Raw genomic sequence first — 15,302 nt, forward strand, 5'->3', positions numbered from 1 at the left:
TAAATAGATATTTTAAAGACCAGGCTATATGTAATAATTCAATTCTTATGGGTTTTCATTGTTAAGTTTTAATTGCTGCAAGTTAAAGTTATCTTTGATATTGCTAGTAAAACAGGGGGTTCAAAAAGTGTTAAAATTTTATGGGGAAATGAGTTTGTTGAAAGTGGCCTCCAGTATGTGATTCACATAACTGAATATGACATTGCATGCTCTTAAACACATGTAACGTTTGTTGAGGAATTGCAGCGACATATCATTCAATTTCGTTCTGCAATTTGGGAATGGTGTGAGGATGAGTTTTGTAAACAGCATCTTTAAGGTATCTCCACAAGAAAAATTCAGGAGAGATTAAATCACTGAGGGGGTCTTAATCCCTTTGAAATCGCTTTTTCATGAAACCACTGATCCAGAAAGTCTAATGTTTGCAGTATAGCATTGTCCTGCTGAAACCATATGTACTCTGGCCAGCCTGCAGGTATGGAATTTACAAATTTTGCACAATCTGTATGTAGCGCTGACTGTTCATTGTGCCATGAAAGAATGTCATGAAGATTCATGACAAGAGTCATGAGACTAACCCATCGGGTTGGTCTAGTGGTGAACGCGTCTTCCCAAATCAGCTGATTTGGAAGCCGAGAGTTCCAGCGTTCAAGTCCTAGTAAAGCCAGTTATTTTTACATGGATTTGAATGCTAGATCGTGGATACCGGTGTTCTTTGGTGGTTGGGTTTCATTTAACCACACATCTCAGGATTGGTTGAACTGAGAATGTGCAAGACTACACTTCATTTACACTCATACATATCATCCTCATTCATCCTCTGAAGTATTATCTAAACGGTAGTTACCGGAGGCTAAACAGGAAAAAGAAAAAAGAGTCACGAGACTCATGCAGAAGATGTGAATCCTCTGTACCACATGTGTGTGAATTATGTGCATCAAGGTGGAACCACACCACGTCAGATCAAAATCAGTCATTGAGTTCTTCCCCATCTGGCATTACAGATGACATTATCCACTGACAGAAAGCTACTTGTTTTCCAGTGCTTGTAGGTAATAACTTTTGAACAACATGAATTCTATATGAATACATCTTTAAACACTTGTGCAATGCCATGTGGGCACTACGAATGGAGAGAACAGACTGGCTAGATAAATGTTGCGCAGACACGTCAATCAACTTTTCTAGCGTTAGCATTTTTGGTCGATGCATACTTTTGGCTGCATCTGCCGTATTCCCTGTCTCGTGGAATTTGTATAGCTGTTTGATGGAGGACTTGTTTTGTGGATCCATACCATACCTTTCTGTGAAGGCATTCTAGGTCTGGGTCTAACTGGCACATGAAATGTATTGGGAGACAATGAATATACTCTGCTGCATGGTGTAACCCATTTTTCCTCAAACCTGCAAAAAAAGTAAGAAACATTCTTCCATAAGATGCATCACTTTTTGAACATCTGTTATTTAGTAAATGGAAAAAATCTACCTCATTACTCTGTATGATTCCTCTATAAATAAGCATGTATCCCTATGTGTTAGTTTGCTTGTTAAATACCAGTACCTAAGAAAATTTAATTAAAATAAATAATTTACACCCATACATTATTAAATTACTTAAAGTACCATACTCTGATTCTCCTACCCAAAAGAGAATAATTATTCCAATGTTAAGATTTCCCATTTAAATATTAAATTCCTATTAAATAATTGAATAAGTTGAAGTATTTCTTTTCAGTGAGTGACCAGATTTTGTATATTTTTCAAAATATTGATGAACAATACAAAAGTCATTTCATGGTATGTAATTGTAAGCTTTTTGTATAACTGCAAATAAAAGTCGGAAAGTCTCAATTTTTACTAAAAAAGTTTAGAGTTGTGAAAGTTACCATGCATTTGCGGAAATTAATTTTGAATAATCTACAGTTTAATGCTTTAGTTTAAAGTTGATAATCTATATATCTCCTAGGTTTTTTAAAATCCTTCTGACATAAACTTTAGAGTTTCACTTTAAAATTACTAATAAATTCATTATCATTATCTGAGGTGATTTTAATGTTGACTTTGTTGATAATTAATGTGATCGATGAGGTATTAGTTCATTGAGCTCTTATGTGTTAATAGTTTATGAACTAGAATTATACACCTTTGCCACCTGTAGACAATATTTTTATAAATTTATCTAAAGATAATTTTTTTTTAACCCTTTCATTTTACTATCAAATTTTTTAGATTTCAACTATCAAATTTCAGCAGTACCATTTGTTATTGGAAACATATAATAAAATAATGAATCTTTAGCAATCAGTAAATATTAAATTAGAGATTTGAAAACGTTATTGCGAGAAACAAATTGGGAAAATAATGACAAAAGTAGCTTTTATGAAATCTTTAATGATTCTTAATACGCTTCAGAAAACTTCTTTTAGGTTGCACTTTAATGACATAGATACAGTTTAAAATAAACAGAGAAGTGCATAGATTACTAAATGAATTATAAAATATAGCTGTTAAAATTTAATTTGTGTTATCTTCCAAAATTATTTGAAAAATTACAATGATTTTTATGCAGATTTTATTTACAATACTGAAATGTTTTAAAGTGATAATTTAATACGTAATTAAAACAGTAAAATGAAAACTTTGTAGGGTGTCATTAAAAGTGAAAGGATATTTGAAAATAAAAAGGTTAGATAACTTTACCCTACAAAAGGACTCAATATTATCTCACCCCAATCTAGTTGTAGAGAAATTAAATTAATTCTTTTCAGTAATTTCAAATAGAAGTAATTTCAATCCATTCCAAACAAACCTTGAACGTCTCGGTTTACGAATCAGTTTTATTTATTATTTTCTATTGTTAACATGGAAGTTAAAATTTATATTTAAAAAAAATAAATATTTAATTGGTATTGAGGAAATTCCTGCCAGTATTTTAAAAGAAGTAAAATATACAATTATTGTCAGTCATCCTTCTAAATTTAATTAACAAATTTTTCTACAAATTAGTATCTCCCAGCTACTTTAAGAGCTCCAGTGTTATCCCTGCAAAATTAAGGGTCTGCATTTAATTTATAAAATTTTAGGCCCATATCAATATTGTCCATATTTTCTAGGGTGTTTCAAAAAGTTATGAAAAATACATTGACAACCTTCAGCAATGACATGATTAGGGAAAAAATGTTTACTGACAGCTAATTCCCAGTTTTTAGAAAATATTTTAAAAGGCATTGAATTCTTAATAACGGTAATGAAAATATTTTGATTGCCTATAGCGCAAAATTTCTGGATACTTAATCATAAAACAGATTTTCTTTGAATATGAATTGCTGTGTTTGCATAGAATTTGCAATAATGATAACTATAATATTTTTATTGCCCATAGTGCTAAATTTCTAAATGTTTTATTAGATGACAAATTCTGTTGGGATGATGAAATTCATTTCACTCGCAACAGAATCAATTCGTATTGTTTGGCTTTGAAGTATTTCAATAAAATGTTATGCTTTTGATTATTAGACATTATGCTTATGTATATTACTGAATGAAGTATAATGTCATCTTTTGGTGCTCTCTCTAAAAAACCAAAATTAGTTTTCAAGGTACAAAGATTGGCTATCAGAACATTTTTAAGTATGAATCATATAGAATAGAAAATTAAAACTTACAATTAATCTTTATTTTATTTATAAATGTCCAGTGCTTGCTTTTCAGCAGTACATATACTAAAATTGGAATGATACAGAGATGATTAGAATGATTTTTGTTACCTCTGTAAAGCCTTAGATTTGCATTGTAAATTAAGGTTTTCATGTGAATGCCACCGATCAGTTGTTGTGGCATTCTCATCAATGGCATTCTGGCTGAGGCTAGACTGAATGATATCATTGCTGAGGTACTGAAGATGACCTCCGGTAAAACCCATAAGGGCTAGGTACAGAGGGGGTGGCGTGGCGACCGTCACATGGAGGGTATCTTCCCGTATGGGGTCAGGATGTTTGCTTTTCAAAAAACTTCATATAAGACTTATATTTAACTTATTAAGAATTATAACTTCATAGAAGACCCTCATTTTCCTTTCATTTCCATTTAATTAAATTGTTGATCATACAGAAGATTTTCCTGTCAGTTTATTTAAAAGAAAATTAAACGATTTTCATTTATAGAAATAATGTTACTCTGTCCATGAATTTTTAGTAAAAAAAAAAAAGAAAAAAAGAATTTTCTCCATCACTATTTTATGTCTGTAAATATGGACTCAAATAGTTTTAAATTTTAATGATTTAAAATGACTTAAAATTATAAGATAAATTCATAACGTATGAATTGTTATTTATTTTGTAATTACTTTATTTGTTTAGGGTTGTCAGGTATTTAATTTATTATTATTTTACATACTTGTATTTTAAATTACATTGGGGAACAAAAAACAATTTTTTTTGTTTTGGGAAGAAAAATATGTGACTCTGGTAGTATTTTTTCTCCTGGATTCAAGTATCGGTTTTCCCCGATATATTATGCAAGTTTTCTAAGAGACAGGCATTTATAATTTCAAACATTTTAATATTTTCTACATTCTTAACCACACAATATTCACATAAAAATCATGTACACCAGTTTTATTGATATGGTCTTAACTGGCTATGAGGAATTTAACATTTAATAATCTGAGGATAAAGCTAGACCTGGAATACTTTATGTAATGAGGTATCTGGAGAATCGTTGATATTGATGTCTCTTATTTCAAAAGTCATGGAAAACTGGGGTCTAGGTTGAAGGAGAATTTTTTGGTTGAAGAATTTAAGACAGTTGTATTCTGGATAAACCAGCTGTTTATTCTGTCAGTTATAGATATAATTGTAGGTAGTAGATTGTTGTCAACATTTGATTACTGAAATGATACATAATAAAGAAGAAGAAAATGAATGCAGGTTTTAGCAATTTCTATTAGGTAGATTTCATAAGAAGCTATCTATTGTAATGGGTACCATGATTTGACTTCCGGAAAATTTTGACATATCTTCAGGTTTTACATTTTCCAGACCCCAAAATCACCATCAATTCAAAAGTTTATATATATATGTGTCTATATATCTATATTTCACTTTCTTGTGGACACGGTAACTGCCATAATTTTGCGCCAATTACTTTCAAATTGATACATAAAATGCATTGACCCAAAATCTCAGTGGAGTTTGTTAATGGGCAAAATCCAACCATGGGGGTGGAAACGGGAGGGCTTTTTCGAAAAACCAAAATATTGCTATAACTTTCCTATTAAGTAAAATATCGAATTCGTTTAAAGTTCCTACTATTCTTTGGATAAGGGCCTAAAATTTATTTAAGTAAAGTTTTTTGATATCACCAACCATTGGCCCAGGGGGTGGAAAAAATGGGGTTTTGAAGACAAAAAAAATCACCTCCCTTAATAGGCACAGTATCAAATCTGTTTAAAGTGGTTGTTGGTCCTCTAAACATAACCTAAAACTTTTTTCCGAAATCATTTTTTATATGATCAACCTGTACGGGAAGAGATGACCAAAATGTTGCTGGAATTGTAAGATGGGGCTTGTCGTATGCTAAACATATGAAGATAAAATAATATTGTCGTATTGAGTAAATTTGAAGTGAAGTGAATTTGAACTTTAAGGTGGAAATCTTTTTTATCCCCTACTTAGCACCGGTGAAATCTACCTCTCCCTTCCGGTGTGCCAAAAGGGATTTTTTTTATCTAATAATTAATTTTGCTTGTTGTGATGCTGCTCTGATGTTTTACTATGGTTTCCCTTGATCCATCCTGGCAAATGCTTGTGCAGCTTCCTTTTTTTATCCACGTAGTAGCATACTTATCCATTTCTTTATGTTATCTATATAATGTATTTAATATGTGTTGATAGATTAAAATATTTATTTAGTGAAATTTTAATCTCATATAATATGAGACCAGGTTTGTGGAAACTATAAAAAAAGGTTTTAGGAATGAAAAATAGTTACTAAAATAAAATTTATGGACTAGAAATAGTAATAGACTATCTTCAAAGTAATTTGAGTGTATTTAATATGCTGATGCATATTGAACATCTAACATGTGTTAAGCAATGCTGTTTTATTTTAACGATTTTTAATCCTGTATTTAAAAGTAGCTAATCTGCATTTGTTCAGTTTTCTTCAATTAAACAGGCTTTGTTTTGTAAATCTAAAAGGAAATTCTGTGCAATAAAAAAAATATGATTGGCTTCATAGAAAGAATTCTTTAACTAGCACATTTATTGTGTAGCCTTCTAAAAATTAAGCCTTATGGTTACTGAAGTTCTATCAGAAGATATTTCATTGTTCATGATTTTATCACCTTCATTCTTTGTGACAGAAACTTAAATTTTAATAAGTCTATGTTTTTCTTTTGTATGTTAATTAGTCACATTTTAAAAATATATTTCTAATTTGCTGTAAACTAATATAGATTACATTAGTAAATGTATCTACCCTATGGTTGTCTCTAACAGAGATTACATTTTCAATTTAAAATTTTTCTTTACAAAAACAGTTTTCTAATAACTTTTTATTCTTATTTTATTTTTAAATTTGTTTTATGGAAATCACAATTCAACAAATAGCCATCAGCTTGCAACCATTTAATGATAAATGATAGGTTGGAGCAAAGTATCAGTGATGCATTCATATATCTGTATAATTTTAAAAAAATTATCAACTATAATCTTTGAAAATTCAGGTAATAAATAAAGTCTGAATTTGTTACAGATTACTACACTATATTATATTACTTATTATGTGCGTTAATTGTATATAACTATAATGGCAAGTCAAAAATTATCTACACTTTTCATTTTACAATTTATTTTAGACAAACATAGGAGTTCAACATGTACATCATTTTTTTAAATAGTCACCTCCTTTGTCAATGCCCTTGGTCCAATGGTCCACAAGCTTGCATATTCCTTCCAAGAAGAAGATTTTTATTGGTTGTGAAGCCACTTTTGCACTGCTTCCTGCATGTCTAATTTTGTGGAAAAACAACGATCTTGCAAATCCTTGGGTGTCCCAAGCAGCCTTGAAGATGTGTTATGGTGAATGTGTAGATGATTTTTAATTTGTTCTAATATATTTTTTAATGTCTTGGTATATTAATTTTAATTCTGTTTTCTGTGAATATTTGTGAAAAAAATTAGAAGTAATATTGAAACTGTTTGTGCAATAAAATATCTGTTAGTAGAATTTTATTAAGTCTTATTCGTCATGAACTGTTGATTGAATTATCCATAAAGTAGAAATATTAGTAAGTTAAAGTTTAGCTTATTTAATCATTTTTATTTTTTTGTATCTGCTTTAAATATTCCATTGTAAAATCTTCGTTCTTCTGGAATTTTACTTCATTAGTGTCATTAACTTATTAATAATTCTCAAAACATAATTTGATTCTTTGTTTTGCCCTACGTAATGGTTCTGCCTTTGGATATTAAAATTTACTTTTTAATGCTATTAGGGATTTTATTTATTTTATTCAGCGTCATTTTTAAATCTTTTTTGTTTGTTTATTGCGTTATTATTAATATTTTTTCTATGTAACTTAAAAATTTGGATTATGAGTTTTTAGTATTTAATTTTTATTATTGATATCTCATATTTTAACATTTATTTTATTATATTATTTTATGATAATCTGGGTTGTTTGATTTATTAATTACTTTTTTATGCTTGGATGTAATCCTGATGATAATGTTTTTTATCTCTATAAGCTTTTAGTCCTGCATAAAAATTATCAAAATCTTTTTCATCTTATTTTATTTGTGTTTACACCTGTTTTATTATGAATATTATTTTGTTCAAATTTATTCCTATCAATTATATTTATTTTTTTCTTATTCATTTTAAAAGAAAATTATAACTGGATAGTTATTTTCTAAAAAAAATATTGTTTTTTTTTTAATAAATAATCTTATTTACAAACGTAATATCCATATTTTACGATGTGGCTATGTAGTTATCATTTTTTACTTCATATATTATTGAATTTTATTTTTTATGTATGTTTGTTTATGTTTAATTTCATCAATTAATTAATTTAAATGTTTTTTATATCCCCTTTATTAATGGTAATATGCTTTATTATATTAAGTTCCTTATTTACTTTAGTATTTTTATGTATACTTTAATGCTACTATAAGTGTATGTATACTTTATTACTGTAAGTTGCAGCTTTTTGTTGAAATGGATGTATTGATTTGTATAGTCGTTGATAATTATTATAGGTTTTCTGTAGATTTCCAGTTTTAATAAAATTTTATCATTTTTATATAATTATATAAAAAGTTAATTTTATTATTATTCTCACTTTTCAGTATAAATATTTTCTGTGGAAATCATTCCATTTTTTTAAATATTATGAATTATATTCAGAATGAATCTATTTGTTTTAGATACTTAAGTGTCTTCAACATATCTGATTCATAATTTTATTTTCTGCATGCAACAATTTTAACATTATGAACTATTAAGTCTTCCATGACTTAAGACATTAAATTACTTGTTTGTTAAACAAAATTGCATTTTTAAACATTCTTCTCAAGAATTTATTATTAAGTATAAAATGATTTTGAAATTTAATAAGGTTCAATTATGTTATTACATGTTTAATAATGGGTTTATTTTTTGTTGATTCTTTGCAATAACTTAAATGATTAAATATTAAATTAAATGATTTTTTTTTTTATTGATATATCTGAAAGTCATTAGCTGCATCCTTATTTTATTAGCAAAAAAAGAAAACCATATAAAAGCAGAAAGTGAAATTTGATTAATAATTTATCTATATGTTGCTGCTCTGATGATAATTATTTATTAATTTACTATTTATTTATTTGTACTGTCAAAATGGGTTATGCCTCCAATTACAGTAACTGTAATTTTTTTTGTTGTATTTTATGATAAGATGAATTTTGTAGTTATGAAACATTTAGATCATGTTTTAAACTTGGAAAATTTTGGATGAAAGAGAGGGTCAGCATGGAATTATTATGGATTATTATGAATTATTATGGAGTAATTATGTTTGAGATAGGGTTGTAGTATTGTTTTTGGAATAATCATGAAAAATGTTTATCCATTGTTTTCAAACTAGCATCTTGTTTGTTTATCTATTAAAATTTATTTTGATACAATTTTAGAATATTAACAGTTGACTATCTAATATTATATCTTATTGTTTCTACTGTGGAGTTAATATTTATTTGAGTTATCATTTATTTGAGTTATCATTTATTTTACAAAAGGTCTAAATAGGAATATCATCTTTTACTTTTCTAGGTCTCCTGAGTGGAGGTTTATTCCAGAACATGAAAAGCAAGAGATAGGTCTGACATTCTCAGATGATGGAGAGTTTTGGATGTCTTATCAAGATTTCATTAAATACTATACTAGATTAGAGATTTGTAATTTAAATCCAGATTCACTTATTGAAGATGAATTAACAGATAAGAGTAAAAAAAAGTGGGAAATGAGTGTATTTGAAGGAGAGTGGGTAAGAGGAGTCACTGCAGGTGGTTGCAGAAATTATCTTGGTAAGAGTAAATGTTTGTTCAATTGTGTATTTTATGTTTTAAAATAATCTTCATATAAATTTTGTTTCATTACTAATGTTACTTATGTTTCTTATGAATAATTAATAGTATGTTTACATAAATTATTTAATGAATTTTAAGTAATTTTGACTGCTATATCAGACATTAATAAAATGCTAATTGTATGCAAGGAAACTATTTTCAGTGTTGTTCAACTTTATTGATCTACAAGAACCAGTTTATTAGACATAATTTCAGTCATTGGGGTTTTCGTTCTTTATATTTGTTTTTCTTCCTTATTTTTAAAATTTAGGAATTCTAATCCTTACAACCTTAAATGTCCAGGATACTAAATATAATTCCTGAGAAGCTTCAGTAGCTCTGGAACTACAAGACTATAAGGAAGCAGTTTAATACTTCTTTCTAATTTTAAAAGGTTTAATAAAATGCTTTTGAAATGTGTGAAACAGATTTGAATATATGAAATTTTTATGGCTATAGTAATGGTTAAAGGAAAAATAGAAGTGCTAATAGGCGTCTGTGCTGATAGGAGTTTGGTATTTGTAAGATAGAGGTGTAATTGAATGCCTAAATGTTAATGATAAAGAGAAAAGTGGGTGAGTGGTCTACTGACAGAAGATTGTGTTCAAAAAAAGGGAATTTTGTTTGAAAAGTGAACGATGTTTAAGGAAACTGTTGTTTTATAATAATGTTGTTAATGTAGAATTTCCATATATTTATTTTTTCATATAGTACAGAGATGTTAGTGAGACTAGTTGTTATAAATACAGGTTGAGTCTTAAGTGTGCAAAATAGATCTTTAAATTACACTGGAAAACAAAATTTTGTTTTTTTTTGCTACAAGAATGTTAAAAGCTGAATTTTATAGTATTTTTGATATTTATTTCAAATATGTAAGTGGTTTCTTTCTATCAGGCTTAGGTTTTTTTATAATTATCATTTTTTGTTATAAGAAAAGACCATTGTGACTGCAGTATAACAATAATTTACATGCCTAAAATGCTTCTTTTGGATTTTTAAAAAGTAAACACAAGCATTGAAGAAGTGTGCAATTTGAAGAAAGCTTGCACATGGTGAAAGCGTTCTATTTGTTTGTCATTCACAGTCCCAAGGTTGGTGGGGAGAAAATCCTTATGAAAATCTAAGAAGTGAATCTTTGGTGACTTAGTATATCCAAGTTCTTTATGATCTTTAAGAAGCTCGGTTATAAGTTCTTTGTAACCTTATATTCCTAAGGAAGATGTTTACAACCTTTTTAAAAGTTTTCTACATCATTCATTAGTTTTCTTATTTGCGGCCCAATAAATATAACTTCCTTTATCTTAGCATAATTTATATTAGGCAACTGGTTTTTTAAAAAGTAAAATCTAGTCCCATCAAGTTCCACTGGTTTAACAAAATTTTTCATTAAACCTAGTCTAATGTATAGTGACAGAAGGTAAACTTTTTCAGGTTTTACTAGTGCTGGACTCACAACATTCTTCTCTCTTACAGTCAGTGTTTCCCGTTTTTAACATAATGATTCTTCCTATCTCTGCTATCCCACTCATACAAGTAGAAAAAAAATGTAGTATATCCAAGTTGTAAACTAAGTAACAATGCTATCACTTTCAAGTCTTCACAGATATTACCACAAATGTTTCTCTACTGAATCATATCCAACACAAATTTCATATTTTCATATGACTCCTTCACATAAGCTTCATGAGCTGAAGAGATTGATGGAATATTATTTCTTAGATAAAGGACTGCTTTCAAGCTACTTTGTGGAGCCTATAAAAAGACACCATATATTAGGATGGTGCATATGTCCCAAAGCTTTTAGTAAAGATTCCACATCATTACAGTAAACTAATCCTGCATATTGGAAGAAGAAACATTCAAATTCACACTGCCTGTCACAGAAGATACTTATTTTAATATTATGTTGTAAAACATTCCATCCTTTCAGACATGATGTGAAAATTTCTGCTTGATTCTTAGATAAATGTAGATCATGAATGAGATCATTAATTCTGACTGATTAATTAAGTATGGTTCAGTATTTGTATGTTCTTTAAAGTCTGGGTCTCTCCTTTGTTCATCATCTGATAAATCTACACAACCTTCAGTATCAACAGTTTCATCTTCATCTAATTCCCATGTTTTTGGTAGTACTGGAATTGGAAACTTTAAACCATTCTAATTGCAAATGTCATATGACAGGATTCATGCAACCAACCAGTCAACAGTGTTACATATGAACTGGAGCAAATATGAGGAACAAGGTACTTGTTCTGATCACGTACTACTTTACATTCAGAATATAGATCATATGATTTTTTTTTATTACTGGAGTTATATTTCTCCTCAAAGGTTTTAATGTTACCTCACCACAAGTGTAGCCAACTGGATAGATGGTTAATGCAACTGCGTTGCATTTTTGTTAAAAGTGTTCACTGCAATACACCCACAAACTCTTATTACAAAACTTTAAACATTTTATATGTGCATTGACTTTACGGAGAAAAAGTAGCTACATCATTAAATTTTATACAGCCAAGAGCTCGCACTTGACTGATGTAGATGAGATTTTTCATAGCCAGCATGATAAATTCATAAATGCTGCGTAATGTGTCACTAATGAGTGGCATAATTACATTTAAAAAGAAATATGACATGCATCATATGTGTATCACTTATCAGGAGCAATTATCTAGTAAAAGCAATTATAAAAAATCAGAGACTGATAGGGAAATTCTGACTTCATATTTAGAATCAGTGGCGAAAAATACATAAGATTCAGCAAATATTGACCATGTAATAAATTCATTGTTGACCACTGTTGCAAATAAAGAATCAATGGTATTGACTTGTATATATTTTTACTGCTTCATTAGAGAGGTGGAACATCTTGCATTGTATAACTAATTATTGATGAAATTTGAATTTCTTATGTCAGCTTTAAGTAAGATTGAAAATTCAATCAAATTCATCAAATGGAAAAAAATCAAGCAAATCCATTTAGCACATAACATCATTTAGAAGAGGATTTTTGTGGTACATTATTTGGAAGATGATGGGTTTTTGAAACCGGAAACCCATTTCATTTATTTTTATTGAACCAGGAACAATAATTACTGCTGAGGTATCCTACGAAAAACTTTTAAAATAGGTGCCTTTCAAAACTGTTGTCATGGGTTGCTGGTGTCGGAAACAGTTTTCATTCATTACAAGGCATATCTGATTTAATAAAGATTCACTTTGTTTTGTTCAAAAGATTCAGAATAAAATTTATGAAATTTTTTATTACCCCCTTACAAATCGAACCTTGCATTAAGTAATTTCTCAAATTTCCTTCATTTAGTGATTTCCTTCATTTCCATTTAGAAATTTCCTTCATTTAGAAATTCCCTTCATTTTATTTCCAAATAAATAGGTGAGAACATAAAAAAGACAGAACTGAACAGTTTGAAATCTCTAAGTGATGGATTTGTATATACAAGGAAAAAATTATTCTTGATACAGAAAGTAAAAATTGATCTTGATACAGAAAGTATTTTCAGTGATTACAGTGTAAAAAATAATAATATATTATATATATATATATATATATATATATATATGTATTTAAATTCTATTAAATATAAGAAATTTAATTGAAATTAATATAGAAAAACCATAAAAAAGATGACTCATTAAACCTGAATGTATAATTTAATCAAAATTACAAATAAAAGTACAAGTAATTATGATACAATTTTTTTTTATCAGAAACAGCTTGTTAATAATAATTCAAATAAATTAAACCTAATTTTATACTTTCTCAAGAAAATTTGAATAATAAGTAATAGGTTTTTAACTTAACAAATATCAATTTTAATGATAGTGAAAAGTTAATCATCACTAATGCATTTAAATTCAACCTAACTGATGATAATAATAAAATTAACATTATTAATGGCATTATTGTAGAATCTCAAATAAATTCTATAGAATCATTCATTCTGTAGAATGAATCCTACAGTTAGGGAACAGTTACATAATATCAGCTACAATATCCATAAAAACAAACTTTACTAATAAACTAATAATCAATAAATAATTTATCTGTTATGAGAAAAATTAAATACAAACAATATTTAATAATTGTGAAATCAAGTGAAAGAAATACAGCGGTTATCATGACAGTTGAAAAATATAACTTAATGAAACAACATATTGTTGATAACAAATTTGAGGAAATGAATGACTCGACTAACAAATTTCTAAAAGTAACAAAAGGTTTAATAAAAAGATTCAGATCAATTTTTAATTATAATAATAATAATTTAAAATACCATTCTAGATTATATTCTTTTGAACAGATTAAATTAACTGGACTACCAAAGATTCATAAATTAAACATCCCAATGGAACCTTTAATCAATTTTAAATCCACCCCCTGAGAACTAAAATTAATTTACCTAACACATTTAATATAAAAATTGGTTACCAATTAGTAAATAAATTAAATAGCTTAAACGTAAATAGACACTAGAATGGTTAGTTGTGATATAACTAACATGTATCCTAGCATATCTGTAGACCATACCATAAAAATAATAAAAAATAACCAAGAAGATCCAAAATTTATTAAAGGTATTATCACTATTATAATAAGTATATGTCAACAAAACTGTTTTGAATTTAATAACAAATATTATATACAAAAAAAAATACCTTACTTAAGGGATTTCCATTATCAGCAATTATGTAAGAAATATATTTCAGGATTTTGACAGTAAATTAGTACATAGCATTACTCATACATGTAAGTTTTTAATGTAGACACAGTACGTATGTTGATGATATTCTCATTATATATAACCCAGTAATAAACAATGAACATCTAATAATATTAAACAAATTAAATTCTTATAATGAAAATTTAAAATTTACATTTGAAATAGATAATAATAAAATTTTAAATTATTCAGATGTTTATATCAAAATAAACAAATTGAAACATCAGTATATAGAAATCCTGCATCTAATAATAAAATAATTAATAAAAAATCATATCACCCTTGGTCTCAAAAAATTAACACACATAAATATGATTAATAGAGCAATCAAATACATACATAATAACAAAGAAAGGTTAAATAATGAAATAAACATCATAAGACTTATAGCAGTTGAAAATTGATTGATACTACTTTAATTACATAATAATATTTATAAAAAAAAAACTATCAAAATGCATTAATATCCTTACTACTAATGCATAATAAAACACAAAAGATTGAAATAATGTATATAAAGTATTTACACACTGATAATATCATTAAAAACATTACTAATACTTAAAAATAAATAAATATTTAAACCAACAAACAAACCTAATAACCACATAATAAAATATTTAAAAACCAAAACTAATAATAACAATAATAAAATAAGCAGTTTGTGTTGAATTTTTCAATTAAATATACTGATTATGATATCTACATAGGAAAAATAAATACATACTTTATAGAAATTATAAAAATAATAAATTAGGTTTATCTAATATGGTAGACCATCTAATAAACAATAAATATTTTATGTCTCATAGTAATAATTAATAAAGATGACATAAAATTAAATATATTATAAATGTTACATATATAATACAAACAAAATTTCAGTTTGATAAACCATCAGACAGTGTTTGAGGGAGGCTGTCTTATAAAAACTTTTACAGTT

At 27.5% G+C, this 15,302-nt stretch overlaps 1 protein-coding gene across 6 annotated transcripts in view; it reads left to right on the forward strand.

Moving 5' to 3' along the window:
- LOC142320527 (calpain-B-like) overlaps nucleotides 1–15,302 on the forward strand; it is a 250,197-nt gene that overhangs the window by 199,491 nt on the left and 35,404 nt on the right. For all 6 annotated transcript variants that reach the window (XM_075358416.1, XM_075358413.1, XM_075358411.1 and 3 more), the window contains one exon: nucleotides 9,319–9,572. In XM_075358416.1, coding sequence (XP_075214531.1) covers nucleotides 9,319–9,572 — 254 coding nt within the window. The remainder of the gene's footprint in view (nucleotides 1–9,318; nucleotides 9,573–15,302) is intronic.

This window comes from Lycorma delicatula, chromosome 2, assembly GCF_047948215.1.
Source record: "Lycorma delicatula isolate Av1 chromosome 2, ASM4794821v1, whole genome shotgun sequence".
Classification (NCBI taxonomy): Eukaryota; Metazoa; Arthropoda; class Insecta; order Hemiptera; family Fulgoridae; genus Lycorma; species Lycorma delicatula.